Genomic DNA, 17,644 nt, shown 5'->3' on the forward strand with positions numbered 1-17,644 from the left:
GTGGGGGGTTACCTTGGATGGTGATTGGCTAATGGTTACACAAGGCAAAAAAACATTATGACATCAAAGTGGCCAGCATCTGATCAGCTCACTTTCAGCCAGGTTTTTATATAAATGGATCAGGACAAAAAGAGAGCACATTTTTCCCCGTGAAACTTTCAGAATCTCTTTACACAGAGGGGACACATGTTGATATAAAAGACATGAAAAAGTGGATTTTGCACAATAGGTGACCTTTAATCTTACATGCAATGGGATACAAAATAATGGCATTGGACTTAGTAGGAATATACAGTAATGTTAATACGATGGCATATTTTTCACATGGTTGAAAATTTGTATCTAATGTTGTATTTTGTACCTTGTTTTTAGTGCTAATTATAACATTTTAGCATGCTTCGGCAATCAATTAAGATAGTAAACATCAGCACGTTAGCATTGATATTGTAAGCATGTTAGCTTGCTGATGTTAGCATTGAGTACAGCCTGTAGACTCTTTTTTAGTTTCCATAACAGCTGGTTGCACTCCCAAGAGAGCAAGAGAGTTTGAGTTATGTAAAATACAAATATATTAGTTTTATTATAATTGTTTTAAGTGAAATTAAGCAACGTTGAATTCTCGAGGAAAACATTATTTTACTCGAAAACATCCACAGTAAACAAAATAATCCAAAAACAGAGAACGTTTTTCATTTGAATTAATTGGGAGCTGCTTTTAACTTTGACTACTGTCAATGCGAAAGTGTTTTGAAATAGATACGTTTTAAAGTAGACCTGGATTATGCTGCCCAAAAGTGTGGTTAGTTAGGGGTTAGGCCTGGGGTTTGTTTAAAGATATTTTTGATATTGTTCTGCTGTTCCAAACGTGGCCCCATTTACGTCAAATCATAGAGAACTTTGTCAATTTACAATTTGTTCTCTCTGAAGGTATGAGAAAAAAACTACATTTTCTTCAAGAGTTCAAGACAACACATTGTGTACAAATTATTATTTGGGGGGAAGTAAGACCACTTCTGAAAAGGACTGACGTGCAAAAAAACGTCCCAAAATGTAACGCTAACTTCAGTGCATGATAGCCAATTGCTATAACCTCCAAACCTTTCGGTGCAACGTTAAACTAAAGTTGAAGTGCATTAGGACAGAAAGGCTTCTCAGGGTTAACAGAGGCCTGCAGAGGAGCTTCTATCTCCTTCATCATGACGAAGATCCTGAAATAGATCTGCAGCAGCGCCTCATAATTAGTAATGAGAATGGCTCTGACAGTCCCAAGACGAAACGCAGTCCCACAGCTCCACAGCACCAGTGTTATAGTAACACAGCAGAAATACATTCCTTCACGGCTCCAGTTATGGTGCGATGCTTTGTCGTAAAATCAATATGAAAACACCGAGTAGTTTCCAAACTGTGTGATGAAACATTTGTAACAAAGATCAAGGGGCTGTGGTCTGTTGCACAGGGTTGCAGGAGTTTCCAGGCACACAACCTGTTAACTATAAATGAGACAATGTTTTCATCAAGGCTCACAGAGAAAGGGTCGACATTGTCTTCTCTCTTTGAGTCATGATGAAGAGTCTAGTAAAATAGTTTCTAGATCCGCTTCACCACCTCCGGGTGAAGCCTGGCAGGGGTCCGCCCCTCGACATGAGGTCGGCCCCCCTGTTCTCCAGACCCGTAATGTGGAGGGTTGCCCAACTTTGAGTCACTTTTGACTTATTTATTTAAATATTGTGTTACTAAATAAAAGATGTTGACATATTAAGTCAAAGTTATGATATACTAAGGCAAAAATGATGTGATACTTAGTGTAAAATGTATAGTGTTAAGTCCAAATTATGATACCAAGATGTAGTCAAAATGTTGACTTGTTGAGTCAAAATCAGGAGATACTAGTTCAACAAATTACATATGTATTCAAAATAATAAAGTAAAGAATTGTGATCCTTAGACAAAATGATGTATTATGTATTAAGAATGTTGACTTATGTGACTTATTAAGTATAAAGTGTAGTGTTAAGTGAAGACAATGTAAAAAGTGCAGACATAGTTATGTGATGAAGTAAAAATGTTAACTTATTTCATCAAAATGATGGGAAACTGAGTGGAACATATGTAAGTATTAAGTCAAAATGATGACACTATGTCAAAGTTATGTGAGCCGGGACTAAATAGTTAGTTATTACATTGAGATCACGTTAAACAAAGTAAAAATATCGACGTATCAAGTCAAATGTACAGTACGTCATACTTGTTGACCTTCAAAGTGAAATCCTTGTCGTCGCGATGATGTGTTGTGACATCTATAATGACTGCATGTCAGTGTGTTATTTCATGTCCATGCGGTGTGTTTTCCTTTAATTATTAACGGTTGGTAATTGCAGAGATTGCAGACAGATGCTCTCCTGCAGAAAAGGTCAAACAGTTCACAAAGGTCAGAAAGGAATTTACAAATCTGACGGCTTCTTGCAATGAAGAGAAACACAGGAGCAGACAGATGTGGCCTGGTGTTTGACAGGAAGATAAACTGCTGCATAGAAAGGGTTACAATCATTTGGTCAGAGTACATTATCAACTTGCACATCCGTTAAGACAACATATGGGCTATTTGTGTGTGTGTGTGTGTGTGTGTGTGTGTGTGTGTGTGTGTGTGTGTGTGTGTGTGTGTGTGTGTGTGTGTGTGTGTGTGTGTGTGTGTGTGTGTGTGTGTGTGTGTGTGTGTGTGTGTGTGTGTGTGTGAGTGAGTGAGTGTGTGATTAGTGTGTGCAGCTCACCCTCTGCCCTACTTTCTGAGTGATGATGCTGCAGAAAGGAGGAGGAGAGGGAATATCCCACAATGCCACGCTGCTCATCCCATGGGCCAGATGGAAGGACAGACAGACGGATAATCTTATAGATGGATGGATGCTGCAGTTACAGTCCGCACACACTGAACGTGTTAATTGTCACCGCCCTCACAGCAGCTCGCTCTTTCGCAGTTTTTAAAAGCTACTATGTCACACGAAAATCAGCTACCCAACTTCCGGTCACTAATGATAAAATAAAATATTTTTTCAGAAAAGCTTGAATTGTGTTTATCCCAGTGCAAATATGCCATATCAGTAAAAAGCCAATCTAAAATATATTGTACACGAAGGCAACATTTTAAAAGAGTAAATTATTTTATTGTCCATAATGAAGGACATAATATCCCATTATAAACATTATGACAAGTCAGAGAGTTGTAATTATAATAATTGAATATCATATTGAAGTGTGTGAATTTATAACTTCTGTAAAAGTGTACATTTCATTAAAAACCTTTTATTTGGTAATGCTATTATACATTACAAATCTGCCGGATAATCACAAGGTTAAAGTTGCATTCATATAAAAACTAAAGTGCTCCTATTACATTTCTAAACTACCGTTTTAGCTTGATGTAAAAAAATGTATGATAGATTTATGAATTGAAGTATGACAACAAATCCAAAAAATAGATAAACCAAAACACAATCAAATGTATACAGTATGTAATAATTGTAAAATAGCAATATTTACAAAAAAGCTGCATTGTGTAATGGAAACATTCGAATAGATTCTCACTTCATACACAACCATTTTTATTCAGAAACATTAGCTATGTTTTGCCTGTTCTGAAACATCTTCTTAACAGCTGTACATTTCTTTTTTGGAAAGCTTTTATTGTGAAGGATATGAAGCTGCACTTCCTGCCTTACGTTTCTCACTTGATGTAGCTCGCTGGCAGTTGGTTTGGTGCTCGTGAGTGCAATTCGGTCTGTTGTCCAGGGCGACCGTGCCTGGCTGCAGCATATAAAGGGGGTTAACGGTCAAAAATCAAAACGGTCAAGCCGCTCAAACACGTTAACGGGGTCGCATTAACTCCCCCCGTAACCGCTAAATCCTCCGCTCCTCCACCGGCACCTGTGTACCCCCACAAGCCGTGAGAGAGGGGGTCCAGAGCGGGGGGCAACACAGCCAGGACCGACCGGCATGGACCCCCAAGCTAAGAGTCGACCCGGCCCGGGAGGCTTCAGCGGTCGCCTGGCCTCTCTGGGAGCCGACGGGGGAGACTCGGAGTCCGGAGCCGGTTCAGAGGAAGCTTCCGTGGGCTGCTGCAGCGACACATTCAGCACTCTGCCCGACATGGAGCAGGACACACTGGAGGAGAAATTAAGAGGACTGGCGTTCAGAAAACAGACCTCGTATCGGTGAGTGGGGAAGCGAGGAGGATGCTGGGACAGGATACTGCTCATGTTGGTCTGTTATGAATAAAGCTAGCACCCATGTTTATTTTATATAGCTAAGTGATATGGTAAGAGTGACATGCCCGGCTAGCCTAAGCGTAGAAACACAACACAGGGAAGGACACAAAGAGAGTGAGGGATTATATTAGAGGTTATTAATATTTTCTTGCTAAATTCACCTGTTTTGGTATGGTAGCTTGTCAGGGCTAGCCACGTTATTGTCATGCTGTTCACATCCTCAACATGTCATTGATACACACAGCAGCAGCAGCAGCAGCAGCATTTAAGCTCATGTCAGTGATGAATCAAAACAATTTGGCTAAAACATTGTGTGTCTATTGGTGTGTGTGTGCATCTCCCTGTGGTGTTGTAGCCATGTTGTGATGGAGCATGTGAATAGGGGGAGGGGGAGTATTGCTTTTGGGGAAATATGTGTGTGTGTCTGTTTGTGTATGTTTTATGAGTGTGTATGTGTGTGTGCGAATGCCAGCAGCAGCCTGACACCCTGGTGCGACTGGCAGCTGCTGTTGATAGTGAAAACTGGCCAGAGACCAAACACACATGCACACACACACACAGCCGTTTTAGCTGTCAAATGTCACTGTCAGGAATGTGTGGCATCTATCTGTCTGCCTGTCAATTTGGTATTTGATTGTGGCTCTGTCTCTCCCAAAAGGATCTGTATTTGGAGGTCAAATTTAAGATGTTAACTGGTTTGTGTCACATTAACTTGTTGTTATTTGGTGGTTTTATTTAGGGAACTGTGGCAAGTAAATCAACAGTTTAAGTTACTATAATCTGTGAAATGCACTCGGCAATTCAATATTAATTGATTGAGCATATAGCTGGTCTATTTTCACTCTTCATGTTTATTTATGCACCTTGACTTGAAAAAAACAAAGCAAACACATTTTTTCCTCTAATTAGTTTGATCAATTTCCCAAATTAATTTGATTAAAAACAAGAAGGTATAAGCTTTACATGAAGCCTTTTTATTTCACGAGTAATAGACGTCTCAATCATATTAAATATGTTTCGTACACACTTTAAAACGGAATAAACAGACCTTTTGACAGGGAAAGTCTTCCTATTTCATCTCGGGATGTTACTGTATAATCCTATTTGGCCGATGACGATTTGTCTGTTTCGTTATTTTGAAGATCCATAGTCTTTTGAAACACCCAATTGAGCACAGTAAGGTACTGTAAGGCAATTACTTTACCAAGGTTATCCTCATTTTTATTGTACCGTCATTTAGAGAATTTCACTTCCTCTGTGTGTTTCCCCAGGGGAACCGCTTTGGGTTAAGTGAGGTTTCCAGGAGATAGTGCATCATCATGAGTGCCACAGCTGGTTCACTCTCTCCATTTTATAACTGCAGGAGTAGTTTGTTCTGATTAATCTGTTTCCTCAGTCAAAGAAACCTTGCTAAAGGGATGGATTTGGTCAATTGTGCATGTCAAATCTATGTAATCTGGAGTAAAGGATGATCATCTGACCCTCGTCATATGCGCGGCAGAGTTTCACCATGAGGTTTCATTACTATATCAACATAAATTCAAGAGATGAGTGAGACATTTGGGACGTGTAAAGGTGCACTGATCAATCTTAAGCTGCAGAACTCTAACTAGAATATTAAAATCCAGTCAAATATTAATGTTCGAAAAGGTAAAAGGTTCATATTTGACTGGTTGGGATGCTGTTAGCTATGCTTCCGACATCCAACATTTTGAATTAGTTTTGCGTGCATGATGGAGGCAAAACGATGTTGGTTTAGCTCGTTAAAAGCTTTTTAAGAGGAATACATTTGTTAGGTTGCCCTTAAAGATGCTGTAACAGCTGCTAGATCTGTTTGAATGTGTGCAGCCGAGCAGCAATGTACACCTCAAGATAACTACCCCAAAGAAACAGCTCTCAATCTGTTCAATATAAATGAAGCTACAACTGGTTAACTTTGCTTAGCATGAAGACTGGAATCTGTCCAAAGATAAAAGCAACACATCTGTAGCCCACTAATTGACACGCTTAGTGTATTTGTTTAATCAGTGGTTTGTGGTTGTGGTTTTACAGGCCGTTATGTGCTGGACTATTTATTTGTACTCACTGGTTTCCTAGTAACATCACAATGACAACAATGCTCTATTGAAGATTTCCTAAACTTGTCAATCTAATCCTTCAGTCAGATATTCAGTTAAAAGTGTTGCACTTCATTTAACGCTCAACCCACGTTTTTGTGGGTTTAAGCTCTTTAATTCTCATATATTTATATGTACACTGATAGAAATGGGATTGTTAGTAAAAATGACAGAATAAATATAGTCGGGAATCTGTACTTCACAAGAACAATGAGGCGGCAACATTATTTTCCACCCATGTCCCCCTCAGCTCTGTAGCCTTTCCCAGTGATGTATCTCAGTGCTGGTGTACTGTAAACGGCTTCATTGGAAATCCCCAGTTGGATTAATTCCATTTGGAAAGAGAACATTTTGCTCATGAAACAAAGTGAAGCCATTGTTCACTATTGTTGTTCCAAAAAAATGTATTTGAGTGAATATAAGAGGAACCTCTTACGATTAATGAAGAAGCACTTCACTTATTTTTAATGGAGTTTTTGTTCCACCATTTAAAAGAAAGGACTGTTTCCTGGTAGAAACAAGCTTCTGGCTTTATTTGTAATCCTAAACTGTATTCTAATTGTATGGACTTGATGAATGCAGTCTGGTGCTTTTATGTTAAATAAATCTTCTTTCTTGCACTTCTTTTCTATGTATAACAGTTGCATAGACACGCAGTAAGTCGCCATGCCTTGGTGTTGTTTGACCTTTGGCCTCATTGGATAAAGCTATGTATAATCTATGCATTTCCCTCTTCATGGGATCAGCCATGTGGAGGAAATGGCATTAGCCGGTGGGAAGATGGTTTGAAGGAAGGTAGTTTACATAGCTTTGAAGTGGCCAGTGCCAAGGAGTGAATTACCATATGTGGTGATATGAAAGAGCTGAGAAATGATGACATTGAACATCAAAGGCAGTGTGTGTGTGTGTGCGCGTGCTTTTGTGTTTATGGCAGCGTAAAGCACGTGCAACTTATCTGCCAGACATTCGTTACAATTGGTGTGTGAGTGTGTTCCCAGAATACTGTCCCTCCTTTTTATCTATTATTAGACGTCTCACCCGTCCGCCTGCATGACAGTCAGAAAGACAGTCGCTTTGTGTGTCATGCGTACCAGTTAGTCAGCGCGACAGATAGTCTGTATGACATTACATCAATTAGCTGCTCATTCAACCAGCCGCACTCTCTATCTGTAAGTGAGTTAGTGAGTCACAAAGTGCTTTTCTAGGCACTTCCTGTCTGTGACTGTCAGCTGGTCAGCATTTCACTTAGGTTAACCTTTCAGCTGAACAGAAAGGGAATCATCCAGTCCTGTAAACGTCCAATGTTAATAGGGCTGCAACTATAACTGCCTATAATTTTCTTAGGTTCATCGAGTAATCATTTTGTCTTTAAAATAGAGAAAACATTGAAAAGTCTCCTCAAAGCCCAAGGTAATGTTAAACCCAAAGACATTACTGTAAGATTATATAAATAAGTAGGAAATAAAGTACAATAATAAATGAAGCAGGACATCTATTTTAAGGGGCTTTAAAGTACATTGTTTTCCATTTTTGCATGAAAAACCGATATAATAAATAGAATAGTTGGGGGTTCTTTATTTCTGTCGATCTACTTATCAATTTCAAATATATATATGGGCATTAATGGAACTCTTTGTATTATTAGATGCTATAGATTCCTACTTCAATAATAGACGAAACAATTAAGCTGTGGTTGCAAATCAATAGTCTAGAATGGGTGGTGAGCGGTTGTTTCCTTTCTTTGTTTTTTTGTTCGTTTGCACACAGATTTATTTTCCCACTGCCAAGTCTTCCCTGGCTTCTTCACTGTATACACATTTGATCCAAACGAATCTTCCTGGCAAACCAACACTCGGACCATGACTCTGCTGGGTAAACATGCCCTGTTTGCCCAGGAGGGAAATATACAATGAAACAAACGCTATGTTTCACCAACCAGCTTCTCATGTGGTGAGATTTCACCACCGCCATCTTGGGAAACAATGCAGAAACAAACTTCCACAAGACAGGATGTTGTAACATTATCTATTTACTATTTATAGCCCACTTCACAAACAGAAGATCACAAAGCGCTTGTCCAATTGACTTGGGGTTTCATGTCCTCTGAGGCTGCGGGACAGTATATACAGCAGGGACAGGGAAGAAAGACTGGAGAGACATGAAGAAGGGGGAAAACATAAAAAGATATGAATGTATCTCATGTTGCTAGCACTGTGCACCACCTGCAGGGGTAAACAGTGATCAAAGGCCTTTCATCATGTGATGCTGGCAGAATATAAAACCCTTTCCAGCCTTCAATTAGGATAAGAGACAGAGAGCAGAGGGAGAAAAATGGGCAGAGAGGGAAGAAGGAAGTGTTTGAGACAAAGTCAAAGGTATGTGACGATTTGTGAAAAAGGAGAAATAGCGACAGATCTGCGCTGACAAATTATAAATCAATATTTGTATTACTCAAGAGAAAACTGATACTGTAGGTTGAGGAATAAAACGCCAGAGCCTTTATCAGATTTCATAGGCGTACTTACCTTGAGGCTCTTAAAGGTACTCATGAATTTTGTATCTGGTGATCGTCTTTCATATAAACAACATACACGGGTCAATAACCTAAAGCAAAAAAGATATTTCAATTTGAGAAACCTCTGTGATGCCATGATGCTTACAGTAATTGTCTAACCGAGCAGCGCATCAAAGTGCAGAACAATAGCATCGTTCTCCCCCTGGGGAAATTAAGTTTAGAAGGCCAACACAGAATAAAACACTCATTATACACAACAGGGAACAACGTTCAATACACTTAGCTCATCACAGGGAGTACTCACATATGATCTTTTAACATCCAAGCACCAAAAGTAAATATGGATCACATGTCACTCATGTATTTTGTAAGACTGACAAATTCAGGGCAATTACGGAATGAATCATTTCATTAAAATCACAGATATTTAAAGGAGGTAAGTCTTATGAGTTATTTTTTCCAAGAGTTTCTGATTGTACCAGATTAGTAAGTGCTATCTTCAAGTTTAAATTGACCGGTTGTTAAACATCCATTGTGCCCCTGGGTCATAGGTCATCGGTTAGAAGGAGTACAGCTTCAGTTGGTTATTCAATCTTTATTTTCTAAGGGAGTCTCATTGAGTTTAAGATCAATTTGACCAGGGAAACCTGAGAACTAAAAGCATTCACAAGAACGCAATAGCAACGATTTAAAAACAGTCCCTATCAGCAATAAGTCGAAGGTGCCCATGCAAACATTCCTGTATTCTGAAATGTCACAGTCACATACTGTAGGTCAGGTTTGAATGCACGCCATTGGGTGCACGAGTCAGCAATACTTGTTACTAACTTCACTTTTAGCCATAGTGATGTGTCAGTGCTCGATGTCCGCCACTTGGAGATTAATTGTTGGTTTAATTGTCATGACGTATTCTACAGACATTCATAGTCCTCAGAGGATGAATTGTACTGACTTTGTGATCTTTGATTTTAATCTTGAGATTGACATTCTGGTTTTTAAATCAAATATCTTTGCAAGTGTTGGATGGATTGCCCAACAAATTCACACAGACATTCATGGTTGGTGCCCAGAGCATAAAACATGGTGATCGCTTGACCTTTCTATGTATCCCCACCAGCATGTCAACGTTAAAATGTATCTATTGAAACATCCTAACATGTACAGTAGTTGATAACTATATGTTTTATATCCTTGTCCTTCTCTTATGTAGTCTTATACAATAAAACATAAGATTAACTGTGTTTTTTGTAATAACCACACAGAGCTCGCTACCCTTTGTTTGACTATAGTAAGAGCTGCTCCCTTATGTTTGATACAACCAGTGCATGAGTGGTTTTGTAGCTCAGTCTGTGTTAAATTCAGTGCAATCCTTGGCTCAGAGTCTGGACTGCTTATTAATTTTTAAGTGGACGATCAGAGCACCAATTGTTGATGAAATGCAAGGCTCTGTGACACAATTTTCCCTCTCTCCTCTCATCTTCAGTATGGAAGAACAGATATACATGCATATTGATGATTCTTTTCCCATTAGAAGGAGGATGGGAGTAAGCTGTATGGATATATGTATAATTTAAAAGACATAACGGGCCAATAGATACATTTTTGAAACCAGTGCTTCATTAGTGTGTGCTGCTATATAAAGCAGCAGTTGGCTTTTTGTCAAGGGTCTTGTTAATTCCAGTCATACGTAGTTGTCCATTTTATTAGACTGCTGTTGTGTTTCAGTGGAGAGTTTCCCATGGATTACTGAGCTGCATATAGGTTTACTGTCAAAAACACCAGAGAAATAGTCATTACGTTTATTCATTTAAAAAATAAATTAAAACATTTTTAATTTAACTGTGAAGCATTCGATCATCTATTTACTCTAAATCAATGCTGTCCAATCATTTCTGATTTCGTGAACTTAAATTGCCATTAAAGTTCACTTGTATTTGTCACCAGTTTCCTGCAAAACAATCTTATCATATGACGTTTGGATTTGAAAAATACTGGCCATAACACCTCGTACACAGGGTTCTGTTGGAAGCTTCAACGAAGACGCTTCCCATTCACTTTAAATGGGGTGACGTCATGCTTTGCAAAATGCACTGTGGTTCCGTTCCTTCGCTTTGCCTCTGTTGCTGGCGGCGAAAGTTGGGAAAAGTTCAAGCGTCGACGGAAGCGCGAGCCAATCAAATGATATGCCAGTACAAGCGGTAGCCAATCAAACCGCGTGCTTTGTGTGTCCGGGGCGGGAGATTAATGTGATTGGTTCTTGGTCGCGTTAACCCCAAGCGCCAGACACACCCCATCGGCAAGCGTGAACGCAACGCAACCGTGTGTACGTAGCGCACATTATGAGACTGTTTATGGAGTTTGGATTGTAACAAACATTTTTCATGATTGTTTGGGATGATAAGGTGGAGTTATTACAAACCTCCTTAGCATTTGAAATTGTCAATATACATTATTTAATCATTTGTATTACTTATATATTTTTCAGGCTCAAAATAAAGCTTTAAGATAAGTTAACCACGTTCTAGATGAAGTGACGGACAGGTCAAAGATGAGGTCACACTGAATATAGGCACTTTAGACAGGACGGATGCTGCGATACCGAGGGGAGGCTATCTCTTCCTGGCTCAGTCAAACGTGTTGAATAATGTGTACGTTAGTGTGAGTGTAAAGCCTGTGTTAATCATTAGGATGTTCTGCTCTCCCTTCTCTTATCTCCCCATACACACATACAGTATTACAGTCAGACAGAGGTGTTAGTACACCCCCCCCCCCCCCCCCCCCCCACCTTCTCTGAGTAATGCTGTTCCAGTTGGCTGCTCATGTTTGTGTATGCATAATTGCATATCAATCATTTTCTGCTAAGAAGCCGGGGAATGATGAAGTCTGTTTTAGGAACTGTGAGATTTCTGCTCTCTCTCTCTCTCCTTTCCTGGCCTTTTCAGGAGTGTCTGAGGGTGTGTGTGTGTGTGTGTGTGTGTGTGTGTGTGTGTGTGTGTGTGTGTGTGTGTGTGTGTGTGTGTGTGTGTGTGTGTGTGTGTGTGTGTGTGTGTGTGTGTGTGTGTGTGTGTGTGTGTGTGTGTGTGTGTGTGTGTGTGTGTGTGTGTGTGTGTGTGTGTGTGTGTGTGTGTGTGTGTGTGTGTGTGTGTGTGTGTGTGTGTGTGTGTGTGTGTGTGTGTGTGTGTGTGTGTGTGTGTGTGTGTGTGTGTGTGTTGGGGGTTATTTTGCCCATAATGCAGTGTGCTGAAGCATTATGGGGGATTGGCAGTCAGGAGCCGCTCCTTATTAGTCGTCTGGCTGGCTGTAAGAAGCTTTAAAAAACTGCAGGTTAAAGGCGACACAGAAGAGAAAAGAGAAGTGGATTTGCTTGCTGTTGTAAAGAGGAACCTTGTTGTAGAGAAACCTTGACGTGCTGAAGATTAGTCAATGACTTCCTTCTCCATCAGACACTTCTTGTCTAATTGTGAAAGGTTTCTGCAAGACTTTAACCACAATATTCCCTGTTCGTACTTGTACCTCCGAAACAAAAAGCACAATAGTTCCTACTGTATTTTATCCACATATACAACATCTTGAACGTCATTCTGAGCCACAATGGATAACTGGGTTAAAGAAACTTGACTTTAAACCAGAAAACCGCTGTCAATGCCTAAGCAAGTTCTGTTCTGCAGGGGTTTGCGCAGGATACATATTCAGAGCAGCAAGAATCTATTAAATGAGCTCGACATAAGCCAAACCTTTTCAAGTGCTACATCCATACATGAGAAGTGTTTTAATGTTTTAATTTCTATAGATTTGAACAATTGTATTGGCCGAGGTGCAGTCCAATCTTGCTGTATATTCCTTGGAGAAAGCAACTTTTGTAAGATATAGTTATTTTCTGCCGCCTGTCTGACAGTATACCAGTCTCCTATCCAGCTAAAGAGCAGAAATGAAGTATGATGATAACTTAATTGCCCACATCAATACACACGTTGTGACAGTCATCTAATCGCCCTGAAACAATTGAATGCAATGCAAGTCTTGTGATTTCTTTTTGGGTAAAACACAGGACACGCTGCCCTGACCATTCTTCCTCCCACTTTATATACTGTAGGTGTCTGTTTACATTCCTCTGATGTGAAGGAAAGAGGCACAGGGCAGGGGTAAGCTCTACGTTTAGTCAACGTAAAAGCAATGGTAAAATACACAGTTCCACACGCTCATAGAGGTAGACAGAAAGGGAAACAATAATTAGCTTTATTGTTACACGAGGTATTCTTTAATGCCAGGGTCTTTCCACTCACGAGTTCATGGTTATTCATTTCATTCGTAAAGTTTATCGGAAGGAGAGTGACTGAGTTGTTAATTGTTATGAGGTCATTTACGAAATGGATTATTTTGATCACGCGTCACTTAAAAGTCGACGAAGCACAATACAAAGGAAATGATACCTGTCACAGAGCTACTGTACCGGCTGGGTTTCTATGTCATTTATTGCTCTGTATGAAACATGATTTAGAAAAAGCTGAGGCCTTGCTTTGATCCAACAAGGTTATTCTTTATCTTTCTTCATGTTCGATGTATCCATACAAAGTACGAACTCATGGTACTTTTTAAAACATTATGAATAAAACAGAATAAAGATAAGTGCTTAATTTTTTTTTTCTTTTTAAATGTGCATGAATTCATATAAACAATGATCATTTTAAGATAATGATACAAATTGAAACACTAGAATATTAATAATGCTTGTTTCAAGACAGTTATATATAATAGGGAGATTCAACAAGGTTATGCTGATTAGATTTAGATTTCATTCAGTTTTGAAAACTCAAGTTACATTTCATTTCATTTAGCTTTAAACCAAAGCAACTTACAATGAGCTGAACAGAATGAAGCCGAACACACACACAGTGGGTGTAAGTGTGTTTGGACTGAATGATTGATTGGACGGCTAATTGTGGGCCTGAGTGAAAGGGCTGGATTACGAGCTGTTAGTGAGAGAGTCTCAGAGCTGGAGGTCCGAGTGTTGCCTGGCTGGACAGCTGGTAATGTTGGGTAGGCTGCATAATGATCTCCTTTAATCACTTTATGTAATTGGATGAAGGTTTTTCTATGGGAAGAAGGGGGATTCAAGGCACATCTTACTGTGGCAAACTGATGAGAAGAAGTGTATGCATTGAGCCTGCTTTGTTCCAATGTGCTTTATGAATATTTACAATAGTGGAATAAGTACCTCTGATCCCCTACTGATAGTAGTAGTATTGAAGTATTGTGTATTTGAAGAAAACACCAGGACTATAAGTATTCAACATATTTCCCCAAAACGTATTTGTTCGGTTCAGATCCAAACCACACCATCATCAAGTAAACATTCTTCAACGAAGAAGAAGAAGAAGATGGACCTTGATTAATCCCCCGTGGAGGAAATTCAGTTTCCACTCTGTCATACACGCACATGCGTTTTTACACAGGTACACACAGTACACACTTTTTACAACATGCACATACCTATACAAATACACACACAGCTATATACACATGCACATGCAGTTGAGAGGTCAGAGCGGAGGCAGCCAGTCTAGCCAGCGCCAGTAAGCAGTTGGGGGTTAGGTGCCTTGCTCAAGGGCACTTCGGGAGTGGCCCAGGAGGTGAACTGGCTCCTCTCCAGTACCAGTCCACACTCCGTATTTTTGGCTCCGATCGGGACATGAACCGGCAACCATGACAAGATAACTGTGATGGAAAAGGTGGCCAAATTTCAATAAAAAAACTTGATGGGCCCCCACATGACCAATGATTATGGTATACAATGTAAGCAATATCTGGTGAATTTGACATGAAGTGAGCTGTATTAGATTGCTGACTGCACCTTTAAGTTGCCCCTCCCATCTCACGCACAACAGCCCCATCTGTCTGGTGCTTGGAGCCGATAATGAACCTGTCGAGAGGCCGATGAGGTGACACCGACTCCATCACTGCAGCTCTCTTTATATCTGTGCGCCTCTCATATAGAATAGAAAGAAAAAGAATACGTAAGAATTATGATGATTCATTGATGTCAAACTGTGCCCAGGTTCAGCTTGTCATTTGTGACTATTCACTGCTATTCCCTGCAGAATATGAAACTACATTGAAACTGACAAACACAAGCTTTTAATTTTCTAGCAGCGTCACGACACCTGACTTACCTTTTTTAAGACATGAAATACTTGAGTATTTTTGGAAAAGAACCCATTTATTTTAAGTCAGCGTCTTGGTGGAAAGGACTTCATCACTTTAATTTCCCTCCAGGACCAACCTCACGTTACTGTCCTCTGATCCTCTAATCTTTCTTCTAATTGTGAGCTTTCCTGCCTCAGCTAAGGGACTGACAAAAGGGCATTTTATTTTTAGATTTGATTCCCATCCCTTTATTGTCGGATGTAATCGTCTTTGTAAATTATTTCAAAGGTTTCCGATGGATGAGAGAGATCTGTGGCTCTGAACCAAATGGCTGTGCTGACTAATTTGTTGGGGCTCCCAGCCAGCTGCTCCATCAGCTCCACATCCATAGGGGAGAGATCTGGCTCTCATTCTGTCTGCTTTTTGGCTTTTCTAGTCTCTATGGTTATCGGACAAACTCTGGGTTATTCTACTCTTTTTATTTAACCATTTACTGTCTGTCTGTATCCTTTTATACACCTCTATCATTTCTATATCCATACAAAACACACATAGAGTGATTGTAATCATGTATGTGCTGCATGGATTACGTGTGTGTGTGTGTGTGTGTGTGTGTGTGTGTGTGTGTGTGTGTGTGAGTGTGGTTGTTTGTGTGTCTGTGAGTGAATGCAGGTAGGATTATGGAGCACTGATCATCTCTCAGCTCTCAGAAAAATTTGTACACACACACACACACACACACACACACACACACACACACACACACACACACACACACACACACACACACACTCACACATTCCAATGCAAGTGTATACTAAAATTGTATTTCTTGTTTCCACGTTTTTAATCTTCTTCTTTCCAATTAAGCGTTCCCATTCAGGCACAATGCAACACATAGTTTGCTCTCCCTCCCTCTCTCTTTCTCTCTCTCTCTCTCTCTCTCAAACACACAAACACACACACACACACACACACACACACACGACTTAGCAGTTCTCAGCTGCAAAGACACGCTATAATTAGTGAGACAGCATCTTTATCTCGCTCTCTCTCTATTGCGTGTGTTTGTGTGTGTACTGTATGATTGTGTGTGTGCTCACTAATTGCTCAGGTTTGATGAGAGTCATTAGTAAATAATTAATTGTATTAGGCAGCTGTAGCCTGAGCTTAGGGACAGTTTACTTACCTGCTTTCTCTCCCTTCTCCTTTTATCTTTTATTTCATGGTCTTCTGTTCCTCTGCTTTTCTTCTGTTGTTGTATGTCGGTGTGTGTGTGTGTGTCTATTCTAAGCAGTAAAGGTCACATACAGATGCACAGCGTGGGACTGATGCCTCCCCCACATTACATGCTCCACACACACACACACACACACACACACACACACACACACACACACACACACACACACACACACACACACACACACACACACACACACACACACACTGACTGTGTAATTATGTAGGTGTCAGGGAACAATGTGTGAGGGTGAGGAGACGGTAGTATCACTCCCATGTTCTGGCTGTGGTTCATGACATTCTCTAATTGTAGTGTAGAATATTTATACATATCATTTCTGTGGTAACTCATAAACTATCATGTCTTATTATAGGTTAAGCTACCCAGCAGTATACAAAGTACGCTCAAACTTACCAGCTGCAGTGATGAACACATGAAAGCATAAATAATATAATATCGTATCACATATTAGTCTGCAATGAATTATCACGAGTATGTTAACTTTTTGGAATGTAGGGCTTTTGGAGCAAATGGCGAGCTAAGAACAGCCCTGATTCAGTAGTAACGCCAAACCACCTTACTAGAAATGTTAGAAAGTCATCCTGGATCACGTACAAACGGTGCACATTTCATGAGCAAGTGAGAGCAGATTCACACTTCCCTAAGATTCACATTATTCTCACGTAGTTCCCCCTCCTCCAACTCTCTCTCTGATCCCGTCTCAGTGAAGTCATAAACAAAAACGGACATGTCTTTTTCCTCAATTTGCATCTGCTAACATACATTTGCATCTATTTGTGTCTTTCCATTAACTTAGTGTGCATTTGCTCTGCCTAAAGTTTGCATCACATTCAATCTGACCACGCCTTTGTTCACTCCCAGTCCTCAAAGCAAACAATCCATAGTCCCGATACACTTGGCAAAAAAATGCTAAATGAATCCCACAATCCAGTCTGTGCTCTGTTGTGGGTTTGAATCAATCTCTCTTTGTTTGGCTCTACCTCTTTCCTAACCAAAATGCAGTACCAATTGGTGTGTGTGTGTGTGTGTGACAGTTATTGACAGTTCATTTAGAGAGTGCAGTGTGTGTATTCAGGCACTAATGTTTCCCATGGGGGCTTGGATTGACGAACTGGAGCATTGCCTTTCTATTACACTCCTGTCTTCTTGTTGATACTTTAGTGAGGCAAGTACAACATGCGGCTAATTATAAATCGGTATCCAGTTTGAAGGATGTGTTTTTAAATCCGCCTCATGTGTATAACATGAAATACGTCACCCCCCCGGTGAATGTCCAAAGCCTTTATGTAGAAATCAGCGGTCGTTAATGTGAATAAATGAGACTACTAAACACCATCAGGCGAAC

At 40.0% G+C, this 17,644-nt stretch overlaps 1 protein-coding gene across 12 annotated transcripts in view; it reads left to right on the top strand.

Moving 5' to 3' along the window:
* Positions 1-3,743: 3,743 nt before the first annotated feature.
* The window catches only part of dgki (diacylglycerol kinase, iota), a 61,007-nt gene continuing 47,106 nt past the window's right edge, over positions 3,744-17,644 (top strand). For 10 of the 12 annotated variants that reach the window (XM_079653666.1, XM_079653674.1, XM_079653672.1 and 7 more), the window contains exon 1: positions 3,745-4,205. In XM_079653666.1, the coding sequence (XP_079509792.1) occupies positions 3,988-4,205 (218 nt within the window). In that variant the 5' untranslated portion in view covers positions 3,745-3,987. Of the gene's footprint in view, positions 4,206-17,644 lie in introns of all 12 variants that reach the window. The other 2 variants (XM_079653668.1, XM_079653669.1) reach the window with 2 other exon arrangements.

Source organism: Notothenia rossii (genome assembly GCF_949606895.1).
Source record: "Notothenia rossii genome assembly, chromosome: 10".
Taxonomy (NCBI): Eukaryota; Metazoa; Chordata; class Actinopteri; order Perciformes; family Nototheniidae; genus Notothenia; species Notothenia rossii.